The 16,280-nt window shown below is 34.0% G+C and overlaps 1 protein-coding gene across 1 annotated transcript in view; it reads right to left on the bottom strand.

The window, feature by feature from the left end:
• Positions 1 to 16,280, bottom strand: part of LOC103598371 (chromosome unknown open reading frame, human C5orf42) — a 115,239-nt gene that overhangs the window by 65,018 nt on the left and 33,941 nt on the right. The window contains 8 exon segments of the mRNA XM_008582361.1: positions 396 to 1,335; positions 2,928 to 3,225; positions 4,671 to 4,779; positions 5,526 to 5,684; positions 5,832 to 5,941; positions 9,314 to 9,452; positions 12,141 to 12,305; positions 14,633 to 14,850. Of these exon segments, the coding sequence (XP_008580583.1) occupies positions 396 to 1,335; positions 2,928 to 3,225; positions 4,671 to 4,779; positions 5,526 to 5,684; positions 5,832 to 5,941; positions 9,314 to 9,452; positions 12,141 to 12,305; positions 14,633 to 14,850 (2,138 nt within the window).

Genomic DNA, 16,280 nt, shown 5'->3' with positions numbered 1-16,280 from the left:
AGTATAAGGAAAAATGCCCCTATAATGCATTTAATGAGATACTAGTAATAAAAACTGGACAGCTATCTAGGCCTTTTTCAAATGAAACTAGAAAGAAAAGTATAAATGTAATACCACTTGCAATATCATAATTATCTCTTTCCCTTTTTATTTTTATAAACACACATAAAACTGCAAAACCTCACAGCCTCTCTGAAAGCACTTTCACCTTCACTATTTTTAAGAAGAAATTGCTTAAAGGAAAAAAAAATCATTAGGTTATAACAGATTATAAATAAACATGTCATTAATTTTCCATTACTTGGTGATTCTTTAATATATGAAAAAATATAAACGTAGTTTTTGTCTGAAATGAGAGTTTTCATTTGTATGTAATAAACAATTGATGTGCGTACCTTAATAATGTCATTTTTTGCCTTGTATGTAGCAAAATAGGGTTGTTTCAAAAGCCATAACGATGTAAGAATGGCAGCTGTAGTGGTCTTTACCCGAATTACTGGACTGTACTCACAGGATGACTCACTTACACCAGAATCACAGAGTAGTCTTCTATCAGACCATCTTATCATCCATTCCAGCAGTCTTCCTACACTGCCAAATGTGTTATTCAGTGCTAGAGGAAGATCTTCTTGAGGGTTAATATCATTACACTGAATTGCTGTGAAAATACATCTTCTAGTTTTAATGGACTTGGGAGTCCAAAAAATGTGGTTTGATGATCTCTGGGTTAGAGGTTTCTCTCGATTGTCACCTTGTTTTCTGTAAATGGACTTTTGTTTTAAATCAAACAATCCACTCTTTCCTTCATTTTTACTCACTTCATTCAAAGAGTTCTCTAAAAAAGGTCTGATCCCTTGATTAACCAGTACTGAAGCTGAAAGTGCCTGGTTTTCTAAATTTATGGCACATTCATCATTTAAAGAGGATGATTTTTCAGATTCATATGACTCAGAAGCAACAACAAAGCAAGAGCCAGCTCTAAACACATTCTGGCTTTTGGTTCCGCCCTGACGTCGTTTCAATGTTGTATGCACATCAAAAAGTAAAGAATTAAGTTCATGTTCTCTAAGCTGTCCAGAAAAGCTCGTTAGAAATGGAATGCCAGGATCCCTGGAACTAAGCAGGTCTCTTTCAAGAACATAACTCAAGAAGAGATCAAGGAATTTAATATATTCATCATCATCACGTTCAAATTCCCAAACACCTACTACAGGAAGGGCATTTTGTAATAACTTTTCACGATCTTTATTTTCAGGGTTTTCTTTCTGATTATATATTTTCTTTTTATCACTGGGCTTCCCAGTCAATGTTAATTCCATGTGATTTGAAGCATTTCTACAGGAAAAAAAAGTGAAAAAGACAAAATTAAAGATCACTTAATCACTAAAACTGATCTTAGAACTGACATTAAAAATTCTCTCCACTGATTAAACTGGATACTTTTTTTTTGTGCCTCAATTACCTATCTTTCAAATGAGGGGCTTGGATTGAAAGGTTTCTAAGTGTTCTCAAGAGTGGAAAATTCTACAAAGTCAAAGAGTAAAAGCATAACACATTAGTATCAAAAATATGAAAATTTGTATTCAAAAGAGATAAAAATGTGTTCACAGAAATTTCACTATAAAATATGAATGTTTTTACAGGGAGTAAAATAATGGTCCTCTAACAGATCAGAATTTTGGAATACAAAGTGAATAAAAAATCACAAGTCACAAACCTTAATTTAGGGTTTCTTGTCTTTCTCCTGCGTCTGCCCCTTTTGGCTCCCCACATACTACATGCAACAAGCACGACTGCCCTTTTTTGTTTTACCACACAAAAGTTGGGAACTTTTTCTAAGCACTTTTAGCTGCTATGAACTGCTGGGCAGGCACCTGCTGCCAACCACAATTACATTTAAATATGTTTCTCTTTTTTTACGCAAGTGGTTCTATCTATCTATCTATCTATCTTATCTATCTATCTTATCTATCTATCTATCTATCTATCTATCTATCTATCTATCTATCTATCTATCTATCTATCTACCTACCTACCTACCTACCAATCTATCTATTTACTTATTGGCAGCTGGCCAGTATGGGGATCTGAACCCTTGACCTTGATGTTACAAGACTGCATTCTAACCATTAAGTCTGTTTCTTTTCAATCTGGTCCTTAGGGGAGAACACAGATGCTTAGTTCCCTCAATAAGAGGTGTTAGGTACCTGGGCTGAAGTCATCACACCTCCTATTGAGAATGCACAATAAGCAGCCTTCAGGGTATTCCCACGCTAACATTTAAGCATACTTGTTTTGTGAAACAAGCACATAATTTAAAATGTTATTAGATATGTTTTAAGCAGATGTTTGAAGTAAATGTGATTATTTCACTTAAGCAAGATTACTGTTGATTATACAGTCTTTAACTCATGAGAAGTATAAAATGCATTGCAGATACTGGAATTATAAAGAAAAAAATCAGCTCAAATAACAGTAACAGAGGTTGAGATGATAAGCAAGAATCCCCCAACAATTTATGAACAAGTTTCAAAGAAGAATGTGCAATTTCTTCCCTGGAAACCCTTAAAAATAATATGGCTAACCCAATAATCTCAAACTATTTAAATCTAAAGGTTACTAAAAGAACTAAAGTCTTTTTCAGTGACTTCCAGAATTTTACCTACTCATTTGATTTTATAATTTCACATAGCAAAATTATTTCATATCTCAATAATATTTAAAATAGATTTTCAAATGTACAGTCTCATTCTATACTCCTAATATCCTTGTGAGTAGGGAAGGTAGCATTTATTGTTTATACAGTTAATAGTACAATCAGTGAGGGTTACTGGGATTAGCAATCAGCTAATCAATTGCATAAAAATATTGAAAACATTTTTTTCCAAAGGAAGTGAATGCTTGTTATTAAGAGATCTCACTTGTACCTTTGATAGGAACGTAGCCTTTTTTCTTCAACTGACAAAGCTTCAGAGAACGTATCAGCTGTCTCTGCATCACTGTGAACCAGAGAATTCCCCTGTTCAGTGGGTGTACTTCTACTCAAAGTAGTTCCCAGGGAAAACCTGTCAAAACCTGGGGCCTCATCTGGTTTTTCTTCTTCAATTGGTTCCCATATATTCATTTCAAAAGAACCTATATTTCTCCACACACGTTTTAGGGCTTTCACCCTCACTTTATGGATAGAATGCATGATAACAGACATCATTTCCTCAGTATGGGGACCTAGAAAGAAAAGAGCAAAAGGTCATATGATTCATTAAAACGTTTCAATTCAACATAAGGGAACCCAATTCTGATCCCTCCTGGGGACATGAAACCTAACTGATGACTAAGGCTTACTTCACATTCTTACAGATAATGTTCTCTTCAGTATTCGCTGAAAAGCTATGGTCCATATTTTAAAGTAGAACTGCAGAAGCTAAAGGTCTATTAAAGAATAATATAAAGGAACAGAACCCGGAATCCTAAAAATATAAATAAAAATAAAAAAGGTGCCCTGCAAAAAGAAAAATTATGAATCATTTAACTATTTCAAAAATCAGAAGGATAGGGCCGGCCCGTGGCTCACTTGGGAGAGTGTGGTGCAGATAACACCAAGGCCATGGGTTCGGATCCTATACAGGAGTGGCCGGTTAACTCACTGGTTGAGTGTGGTGAGCATGGTGAGCGTGGTGTTAACACCAAGCCAAGGGTTAAGATCCCCTTACCGGTCATCTTTAAAAAAAAAAAAAAGGATAATTCTAATAAGAATAACTAATTTCTTATTCTTACTCTCCACAGAGTGAGAGAATAAGAGAAAATAAGTATAATTTTAGTCAAAAAAAATAAGGACACCTTTATTACTACAAGTAATGGGAAACAAAAGCAAGGGAAGTTTTTCAAGACTAACTAGAAAATGTTTTAAACATTATTAATATATAAATAGGACATTTTAGAGGATATCAAAAAAGTATTAAGAAAAATATAAATCACAAATACAATATAAGTATATTAATGCAATAATATGCAATCACAGGACATAACTAGACTTAAATACTGGGTTATAGTTCTAAAACAAAGAATAACTTGAATTCTTTAAAAATTTCCATTACATTGTGAATGCACTTAATGCCACTGAATAGTACACTTAAACATGGTTAAAATGGTAAATATTATGTTATATATATATTTTACCACAATAAAAATATCTACAAGGTCATCTAGAACATATGTGATAAAATTAGAAGCATAAATAACCATAAAGGGAAAGGAAGAACACTAGTTTTTAATAAATACCTGAAATATCCGAAGCACTATATGCTCATTTTACATCTTTTTTTTAATCTGAGAGGACTGTACTGAAACATATCTTATTTAATCCTCTTTCAATACACATTTATAAAGAAGATAATAATATACCCATTTTACAAATAAGGAAGTGAGGCTCAGAAAGACTGAGCAACTTAGTCACAGTTACTGACAAAGCCATGACCTGAAGTCAGCTCCATCTGGTTCCAAAGCAACAGAATTAGTTTTGCAAGAGGGAAGTGCTTCTACCTTCTCACACTCATATCTCTAGAGAAAGGCAGAAATATACAGATATATAAGAACAGAAAATATATGCTTTCAAAATAAAGAGAATCGTCAGCAACTTATCTATTAGATATCTGAGAAATAACAACTAATACCTTTCACAACACAGGGTCTGAGTCTCTGTTGAAGAGAGTGATATTTTTCTCTTAAAGGAACCCTTATGTCCTCAGGATTGGGAAATGCTTTCACCAAAATTTCTGCTACCTTCAGAAAAAATTTTTAAAGTTTTATGAGTAACATCATTCTGGTTTTTTTTTTTCCTTTTCACTCCTCAAACATTTCATTTTAACTCAAAACATAAATGCATATTTGCTGCTAGTCTTTTAATGTCAGGCCAAAGCCTTTCTTTGAGCATGAGTCTGTGGATGGGAGTTCAGCATCAACTTTCTTCTTTTTTTTAATTTGAAAATATTTAACGTACAAATAAAAATTGTGTATATTCAGGGTACACAATATGATTTGATACACACATACACTGTGTGCTCATAACCACAGTTAACACATCCATCACCACACACAGTCACCATTTTGTGTGTGTGTGTGTGTGTGTGTGCACGTGTTTGGTGAAGACACTTAAAATCTCCTCTCTTATCAAATTTCAGGTAATCAATACAACATTACTAACTATAGCCACCATGCTGTACATTAGATCCCCAGGACTTATTCATCTTATAACTGAAAGTTCGTACCCTTTTACCAATATCTCCCCATTTCCATCATACTCATTGACCCCAGACAACCACCATTCTACTCTCTGCTTCTGTGAGTTCAACTTCTTTAGATTCCACACAAAAGTGAGATCATACAGTATATCTTTCTAAACCTGGAGGATATTAATTCTAGTGAATTATAAGCCAGACACAGAAAGGCAACATCATTCTTAATTAAAATAAAAATCCTGTAAAGTCTCTGATTCTGATTTAGTTTATTTTCTACTACAATCACATTACCTTTCTGATTGGTGGCAGTTCTCCAATAAGGCTCAAAATTATATCCTGAATAAGTTCTTCAATATTAAAAAACCGACAAAAAGGTAGCATTCGATAAGCCCATTCCACCGCACTGAGACAGTGCTCAACCATACAAGAATCAAACTCCACTTCGAAGTCCTAAATGGATATTGAAAAAATTCATTTCCTTTTCAGTTTAGATGGATAGACCAGAATGAGTTTGCTACAAACAGTAAAATCTTCTATTAAGCAATAACTTTTCAAGTAACATTTGTTCATTTTTCTTATTCTTCTGTTGGTAAATACCTTTTCTCCCCTCACATTTTCTCTTGCTTTCTGATATTGCCTGCAACTATGGGATAACTTATCACGGATATGCAGCATCCAACACAAAGCACAAAGTTCTCTGAAGCAACCTAAAGCAGGAATACAAATATTAAAGAAAACTATATAAGTATGTACATTAATATTATAACAACTCCACTTTTGCTGGGTTTTTTTTTTTCAAAATAAATATTTTGTTTTGTTGATTATAAAAGAAACACATGCTCATTATAAACTCCTTGTAAAAGTCATGGATATCCTTCCAGAATTTTTAAGCATATTATTCTAGAATATTTCATGTATATTAGCTGCATGAAAATATTGAAAACATATTTATAGAGTAAATAACTTACTCTATTTACTATTAGTTTACTTGCTTTACAACTTCATAGCATACTGTGGATATTTTTCAAAGCCATTACTCATAGTTCTTTATTGTATAGTTGATTTGTTTGGAAAATCACTTATTGACATGCATTTGTTTAAAATTTAATACTAAAAACATAATTCCCAATATGAAAAAAGTTTTTATTAAAAGCAATGCAAATACACAAAGATATATAAAATAATACTATGTGTGCTGCTTTACAACTGGCTTTTTTTCATCTAATATATCTTGAAAATCTTTTCATGATGGTGTAATGTAAACATTCTAAGCCTTTTTATTGCCAATACAGAATTCTGTTGTATGGAGCATCAAGATTTAATTATACACAATGTAAGGATTCACAATCCAGTTAGCAAACCAAGTTTTCACTGCTCTGCTCATCTTAATTTCCTTTATTATAACTAAAGTATGACCAATTAAGTAAGCCCATCTTCTCTACTCTACTGTTCTGTGGTTAATAGGATCTTTTCCTATGGAGGGAGAAAGGTAATCCCCTAAAATTTAACATTCATTCATTTAAGCCTTAATTTTTAATTTTTTAAATTAAGTCTTATTTTTACAGCAAACTGACTTTTGTATTAGTGATATTTTCATTTTCTTTAGAAGCTACTTAATTTATGTTTTTAAATATTACAAAGCATTATAGAAACTGACATTATAGAAACTGAGCAGAAAGATCTTCTACAAATCCTATCTACCTACCCCAAAGTCAAGGGATGGGGAGATGGCGAGTACATGGCCCCAAGGGAACTATCAGGATCCCCTAAGGGCATTTTCACACCACACCCCATCCCACACACCAGATTCTTATAGGTCCTAGCAAGGGAGCATGGCCCAATCTTTTGAGATAAGCACCACTACTGATGGATGTGTTTCGCAGCTTTGTATTTCACAGACACGCTGAACCAGAACTAAGGCCAAGCATCAGCAAGAGAGTGCAGCAACATATTAAGCAGCTACTCATCAAAAATCCCTAGATACATCTGTGTTTTTCAAACTGTGGATTACAATCTATTACTAATTATTAGGCTGTAAAATAAGTCACTGCATCCCAAACATTTTTTAAAAATAGAAAAGAAAATATCAAAAGTACATTGCACATAGTAAGAGTATGGATAGTTCATTACATTTCCATATCAGTTTCGTATGACTGTGTGTATACACTGTCTTGATGTAAAATCTGTATCTTCTTGTAAATCCTGTCAAAAAGTTTGAATACAAAAAAGATGCAATCGACTGAAACCAGAATGAAAGAGACTCTATGGACAAATGATCTGGTTTCCTCAACAAATAAATGGCATGAAAATAAATGGGAGGGACACTTTTATAGATTAAGAGAGACTTACACACCAACCAAAATGTAATATGAGCAGGACCTTGTTTGGGTCTAGATTTGAAAAAAACAACTGTGAAAAAGACATTTCTGTGATAATCAAGTAAATGTAAATACAGAATAGATAATATAATATAATAAAGAATTTCTATTAACTTTGTCAGCCATGATAATAGAATCATGGTTTAAAAAATTCCTTATCTGTTAACTACATATACCGAAGTATTTATGGGAGAAATCATATGATGTCCCAGATTTGCTTTCATGTGTTTACAGTCATTACAGATGGGTGATAGCTACTTGAGAGCTCATTATATTATCTCTACTTTTGTTTAAATTTTCTACAATAAAAAGCTTCCAAAAAGTCCGAAAGCCATTATTTTAGATAAACTAGGAAAGGTACTTTTTAATCTAGCCAAATCATGACTCAACAAAAGACCGAATCAAGCAAAAGAATAATTAAATAGTGGATCTTTTTTAGGGTCAAACTAAAATATTATAAATAAATGTTCAAATCTTTATTTAAATCACTTCAAAGGACTATATTCTATTATGGACAAAAATCTTTTAACTGAGATTGTTGTGAATTTAACTCATTGCTTATAGATCCAGATTTTTAAGAAATGAAATAAGATTGCACATACATTTCCAGGTAACATCTGCCTGGTCCTTTTTTTTTGCTCAGGCGAATGAAAAGTCTATGAAACCAAGCTCATGACAGCCAAGAGAAACAATCAAAAAGGATTTTAATGCCATTACAATTGGAAAAACAGTCTGAACCCCAGGACATTACCATGAGTACTAAGAGTGAATTAAAAAGGAACATTTTAATCAAAATCTGGAGATATGGCCGGCTTAATATAAATGAAATTGATAAGAATTAAGTATTAAGAAGAGTAGAATGATATCTAAAGTTTTACAGGTACGTCTTTTTAAACTTGTTATGCAGATAACTAGACACAGACCACAAACAGGAAATTAATTTATAAGAGGAAATACAAAGTAAAATAAATGTTCAATATAACTAATCAAAATAGACATACTATAAAACTATCATTTTTTCACCCATTAATCTGAAGGAATTACAAAATCTGACATATTATTTCGGAAGATATAAAATAGGCATATTCATTAATCCAGCAATTCCACTTCCAAGTATCTCTCCTAAAGAAATATTTCAAAATATAAAAAAGAAATTGATGTGCCAGAGGCAACTTAATATATAACAACTGAAGTAAATTATAATATGTACGTTAATAAAAGTCACTAAAATTAATAGACATGAAAGTTTGTAAAATGGAAAAAAGCTTAGGAGGGGGAATTTTAAGTTAGGAAAGCAGGAAAGAAAATTGGTAAGTCAATACTGAAAGGTTCAAAGCCTCTCCACTTAACAATGGTTGGCAGCATATCCTAAGTGCAAGAAAATGACAACAGAAAGGCATTCTTAAGTGCTAAAATTCCAAATGTAAATAATGAAGTAATGACAACGTCATAATTGTCACTATTTGTTTTATATAATAAATTCCTATTTGTTTTATATAATAAATTCCTACACACATTTAATAAATGTATATACATGGTGTTAAAATTCAGTATTTACTTGTATACAGCAAGTAAAATATAATGGAACATACTATACTTTAAAGAGTCGATAGTTTACAAACTTTTCCCAATCAAATGAAAAACATATCATTATTCACATTTAAGCCTAATTTCCACACAAGCAGTTCATTTTGGACAAACCTATTGCTCTAATGAAAACTTCATCAAGCTTGTGGTCTCCAGTTGGTCCAGGTCTAAAGAATGCTACACCTCCTTTACAGTAATTAAGTAATGACTGAGGGAAAGGACTCAATGAAGGAAGGGATGCTTTCATTCGAATCTGAAAGTAAAGAATGATGCAATCAATAAGTTAATTATTAGTGCTGTAAATCATTTTTTAAGGAAACTATAAAAGAACAAGGCAAGTAAGATGCAGAACAAAAACACAGCATGGTTCCTCTACTATGTAAAATACCCCTGAAATCAGCTGTACTTTCAGAAACTTAGCTCACAAATTTAATTCAAGAAGTTCACTAGATTATACCTTAAAAGAGAAAACTAAATCATTTATACTCTCTTGTCACTCAGTTTTGCCTATATAAAAAGAACTTAATGCTGGCTTTGTCCCTGGCTTTCCTCACAGGCATAATAAAGAAATTTAACTATCTAAATCCCATCCAAAATAAAACTATGTGCACTACTTAAAAACAAATAAAGAAAACTTATGTCTACATAAATTTTTAAAAACAAATCTACATATGACAGAAAGTCACTATTTGGCAACCCCTAATAAAATAATGACTCTATGCAAGGATCATCAATAAATGCTAAATTAGGTGAAGGGTTATTTGGGTACTTGATATATGGTGTGACACAACCCCCCCAAAAAAAGTGAAATAAAAAAAAAGTAAAATAAACAGACACATGTGCCAGGTGATATGGTGCAACAGTACACAGCACTTATGAAGGATCCATTTCTAAGAAAATTTGAACCTGAATCTAATCAAATCTTCTCTCCACCTCGATGAATGTAAATTAATTACCAGTTTAGAGGAAATGAAAGGAAAGAGGAGTAAGTTAAATAACACGAAATGAGGAAACAATCAGACAAATCTAGAACATGGTACAGGACAAACTACCCAGTTTCTCTAACAAATCAAGAATTTTTTTAAAAAAGGAGGAGAGGCCATTACAGATAAAAGAAAAGGAATATAAGAGACATAAACCTGGAAGGATTACCAGCTGACTTGTAATCTATTTTGTCCCTCTACTAGTCACTTTCAGAAAGACATGAGCTCATCAAATCCCCTTGTAAGCCTGCTGATGACAGACTTTCTGTCAAATATCTTAATGACATTTACTAGCCAGATGGTACTAAGAGGTAGAGAAGTAAAAACAGCAAAGATACAGGAGACCTTAGCCACATGGAACTGAATTCTGCCAACAACCTGAACAAGCCTGGAAATGTATTTTTCCCCTACAACCTCCAGAAAGGAAAGCAGCCCTTCTGCTACTGTGACTGGCCTCAAGAGACTGTACGCAGAGACCCAGCTCAGCCACACTGTGCCTAGACATCTGATGTGCCAAAACTTGAGATAATAAAGTGGTATTGTTGTAAGCTGCTAAATTTGTGATAAGTTTTTAGTGTAGAAATAGAAAACTAAAACAACACAGAATCTTTATTTCAGCACCATTTTTTTATTGAGATATAATTCAAATACCACAAAATTAACCTTTTAAAAGTGTACAATTCAGGGCTGGCCAGGTAGCTCAGCTGGTTAGAATGCAGTATTATAACACCAAGGTCCAGAGTTTGAACCCCTATACTGGCCAGCCACCAAAAAAAATTAAAAGTGTACAATTCAGTGGTTCTTAGTATATTCACAAAGTTAGGCAACTGTCATCACTATCTAATTCCAGAACATTTTCATCACCCCCAAAAGAAAACTATTAGCAGTCACTTCCCATTTACCCCCTCTCCCTAGCCCCTGGCAAGCACTAATCTACTTTCTGTCTCCATTGTGATGACAAGATACAGAACAAGTAACAGTTTTATTTTATTTATTTATTTTTTTAAAAAGATGACCGGTAAGGGGATCTTTACCCTTGACTTGGTGTTGTCAGCACCACACTCAGCCAGTGAGTGAACCGGCCATCCCTATATGGGATCCGAACCCGGGGCCTTGGTGTTATCAGCACCGCACTCTCCCGAGTGAGCCACGGGCCGGCCCCACAAGTAACAGTTTTAACTTACAATTTTATGGTAGCTGCATGCAAATTTCACAAACTTTCTCTCTAAAAATGTTAATTTTCAACTGTCTTGAAGTCTCTCTAAAGGTTTCTACTAAAAAAAGTTGTAGATTCTTGTTTAAAATTTAATCTTAATCAAGCTGAATTAAAGATATTTGGAGGTGATAAAATTTATTTCCACATTTCAGAGACAGCAGACCTACAAAGGATTTGCAGCTGGATAAGGAGACACACCAGATATCTCATCCAGCTGGAGATCAGGTAAGAATGCAGCTACAGCTCAGCTGAAGTCAGTATACAAGGAGATGTCAGCCTCATAATCATACTGAATTGCATATCTCAGAAGATAGCAAGGGGACCCTAATTAGTGGAGACTACTGAAAGGAAATAGCCAAGAACTAACTCTAACTTACCATGCTTTGAACCCACAGATGCCCCGATGGAACATAAACACCTCAGGGAGAAGTGGGGGAAATCCCTGAACTGAGTTTAAATCATCAGTCATTGTGGGGGGGAAAAAAGTAACTGTAATTCCTTGGAATTAACCGACTGGACTGCTCTATCTGTTGCCAGACAGGAAGGGACTAAGCTAGAGATCCAGTTCAGAGTCCTTACCTTTCAGGGAAAAGAACCTGGTCAGTCTAGGTTTCTTATTGTAAATAAACTTGAAACTTGTAGATTTAGAGGGTAGGACTTCATGGAGAAATGTCAGAATCATAAATGTTAGTATATTTAAGTTGTTTAACACAGCACATAAATGACTAAGACATTCCCATACCTTTTGCATGACTTTTCTCGCCCATCTCAGCTGCAAGATGTACCACTGTGCTACAGGAAAAGAACACCGAGCTGCCCGGAAGAGCAAGAGAATACGCTGAAGGATTCCAGACACCTTTTGACGAATATCTTTTTCAGCCTTCAAAAGAAGATCATCACCATCTTCCTGAGGAAAATAAATCAATTTTAGTTGCTAATAAGGACATTTAAAATGCTGAAGTGAAATAAAGACAGGCTAATGATATTCAGTGCTTCTCAAACTAGAGATTTATAAAAGAAATTCTGAGGCACAGTCTCTGAGATTTCAACTATAGCTATTCCTAGTGTCAAAGACATATTTCTCTCCCCTCAAACAATGCAAAGGGCTAAGTTGACCCTACTTCCAACTCCTCCCCTAGAACAGTTAAAGCCCACCACTCCTGATCTCCACTGGTGGGATGTTACAGACAGCTCCTTCTAAGGAGAATGCCTTTTCCCTTCCTTTGCTTGGAAAAATCCTACTTATATTTCAGTGTCATCTTCTCAGTGAAGCCCTCCCTCTCTGTGCTATGACAGCACTTTGCTCACACTTCCATTATGGCTTTTAACACTTTATTCTGTACTGATTTACATATCTGTTTCCCAATGTACTGAGAGCTCCCAAGAGCAAGGGCCTTATCATTCAACTTTGTATTATCATAGTGCACAGAATAACATCCAACATGTGTTAGAACCCAGTAAATGTTTGAGTAAATGCTATTCGAACTAGTAGCAAAAGAGTACCTTCCCAGATAGTGAGACAAAGTGAGTACTGTAAACATTTGCTTTCCCCAACATCCTTCTGCCCTGCCCACTTCTTAACAGTCCTCAATTTTTATTTGTGCATTTGCCCCCCCCCTTCTACACAGCCCATGATTCAGGGCAAGCTGATCCCACATCCCCAGCTTCCAGGGAAGGCCCTAAGCAGTACCTTGCATTAGCCCTAGGCAAAGTGGCTGATGAAAGGAACGGCAGGTGACTTAAGCCAGTCTAGTAAGAGTGAATCTCAGGACTCTTGTTTAGAATGTTGGGACAGAAATCATTTTGCTGCTTTTCTTTCTCCCCTTCTCTCTCCCTGTAGACATGGGAAAGACCTCCTTAGAAGCTGCTGGCAGCCACCCTGCACCCACAAAGAGAACTAACCTTCAGATGAAGATAACACCTTAGAAAATGAACTAAAGAGAAAGAAAGAGCCCACGTCTTCGGTAAATAACTGCATCAGAAGCCTGACCTACCGCTGAGCTTCTCAATGATGTGAGCCAATAAATGCCTTTATTGTTTAAACCATTTTAACCAAGTTTTTTATTACTTGTAACACAAGGGGTCCTAACTGATATACAGTGACATTTAGGAGAAATCCTACCACTGAGGACTATTTTAATAAAAAATAATAAAATGAAGCACTACTAAAAATAGTAACCACTCAAACTAATATCAGCATAGAATACCCAAAAATACCTAAATGCTATTTCTAATTTCTAAGCCAATATACTGAAGACTTAGAAGTGAGAGGAAAGATAAATTATTGAGAAATGCCATGGACTATTTATTCCTTCCATTTATAATATATTACATTTGTAATATCAACATGTGAAATACTTTTAACCTGTTGAAACATAACTCTAAAAAAAAAAAAAGAAACATAACTCTAAATATAACAAATGGGAGGTAAAAACTAGATAGAGAGAAGAGTTACTAATACTGAAACAAAGTATTAAAGAATCACTTCAAAGCATTAACTAAATATTTTAAAAATCTAAATGTAAATAATTTACAATAACACTTTTCAATCTTAAAACCAGCTAATGGTAATGTTATGATTTTTAATAAGAACAGAGGAAAAGTTGCTGAGAGGAATATAGTATTTCTACTTATAAGATGGGACTATCAATTGACTAGTGCAAAAATATGACTTTTCAAGTCAAAGTAAAATCAAAGTACGTCTTTCAACAAAAGCAAAGACACTGAGATGAATAAAAGACTGAAATAATGTATGGCTTCTAATTCTGACATTCATTATTTGATTACCCTAAACAAACGCCTTTTTAAAAAAAATCTGGATATTGAGAAAGACCTAATTTTGCCATATTATTACAATATTTTTAATATTATTTTTATATTTTAATAATATAATATAATTATATTTTTATAATATTTTATAATATTTTAATATTATTTTTGATTTATTGAATGCTTACTATGTATCCCAGGTCCTGAGCTAGAAGCTTTTACAGGATATCTCATTTACTCCTCAGAATAAATACTATGAGAGATACTATTATCATTTGCATTTTATAGGTAAAGAAGCTTAAACAGCAGTGTAGTATGTAACCTAAGATTATGTAATTAGTAAACAGCAAAGCTGGGATCTGGAAATCTGTCTCCAGAGTTTGCATTTTTAACTTGATTATTATCAAATTGTTTAAAAAAACTGGACAAAACCAACTTCAAATTAATTAAAAGAACAATGCTTACTTCACTAAGAATAGCTGGCTGGGGACAATATAATGGAGGAGCTGGAAGATACAAGCCTACCGGAACCAAGCCCCACAGTCTCTTACTGAAGTCCTTGGCAGAGTCTATCAGAAGCTGAAATGTCTCTGAAAGAATATCTGCATCAGCCATAACTGCTGCTTTCAGTACTTCTTGCACTGAACCAAATAGCAGATTTGCATCTTCCTCTTCAATGGGATCTATCAAATATAAAATTTGGCAAAATGGTTAAAATTTGTATTAAACTTCTTATACTATTTTGTAGAATAAAATTTCAAATCTAAAAAAATTGTCAAGAATGAACATATTGGTTGACGTGCAAATTGTCCCAACTTACACAAATTTACAAACTATCCCGTTACTTTAAGATTGCAGGCAATCAGAATATGAGACTTTTTTCCAGAATTATATGAGATATTGTAGTAACAACTATAAAATTAAAATATTCTTAGAACACAGACCTGAGTCAAAACATAATAATTAATAATTTAACATATATTAATGGGGAAAAGAATGTCAAGACACCATAATAATATACATTATATGAAGGCACTGGGAAAGTAATTTTTTTCCTTTTATTAGTAGTCCATGATAGTACTTTTACAATAATAAAAGTTAATAAAAAATGACCTCTGAAGTTAAGAAAACAGAAAAATACAAAATTGTACATGTAGTATGGCTTCAACTATGTAAATATCTGTATATAGGTGGACACGTCCCAGAAGGCAAAATGCAAAAAGCAGGTGGCAGAACTGGAGACTTAGGGTTTTTTCTATTATGAAATATTTTAAGCATACTGTAAAGTTCATGTACTAGCTTCTCATCCTGTCTGATATTAACATTTTTGCTATTTTTAATTTAGATTTTTAAAAATATTACAAATATAACTGAAGTTTCTTGAGTACCAATCACATTCCATTTCCTCTCTCCCCCAGAGGTAGCTGCTATCCAGAATTTGGTGCAGATATACTGGAATTCCTATTAGACACATTGTGAAGGTTAATTCTAGATGTCAACTTGGTTAGATGAAGGAATGCTGAGAAACCTGGTAAAGCAATCTTTTCAGGTGTGTCCATGAGGGTGTTTCCGGCAGAGATTAGTATGAGAATCTGAGTTGCCTGCGTGGGAAAGACCCACCCTCAGTGTGGGTGGGAACCATCCAATCTGCTGGGGGTCTGGAGAGAACAAAAGACACAGGAAAGAGGTGAAGCTCTCTCTCTTGATCTGCTGGAGCTGGGATACACTCTTCTCTCCTGTCCGTGGACATCAGAGCTTGAGAGTCTTCAGCTTTTGGGTTCCAGAACTTACACCAAGGACACCATCAGCTTCCCTGGTTTTGAGGCCTTTGGACTCGGACTGAGCCACGCTACAGGCATCTGGTTTATAGACGGCCTATTGTGGGACTTTTCTTCATAGCCATGTGAGCTAATTCCAATAAATCCCTCTCATATAATTATAACATATTCTATTGATTCTGTCTCTCTAGAGAACCCTGAGTAATACACACGTTGTATCTTTCCATTCCATATGCTACAAAGCTTCTCATTCGTATTTTTCAACTCTTTACATTTCTCTATGTATTTCGTATATATTTATCATATATATATATATATATATATATATATATATA

Source organism: Galeopterus variegatus, unplaced genomic scaffold (assembly GCF_000696425.1).
Source record: "Galeopterus variegatus unplaced genomic scaffold, G_variegatus-3.0.2 Scaffold2590, whole genome shotgun sequence".
NCBI lineage: Eukaryota > Metazoa > Chordata > Mammalia > Dermoptera > Cynocephalidae > Galeopterus > Galeopterus variegatus.
Note: the sequence above shows the minus strand (reverse complement) of the source record. Positions and strands in the feature narration are given on the sequence as shown.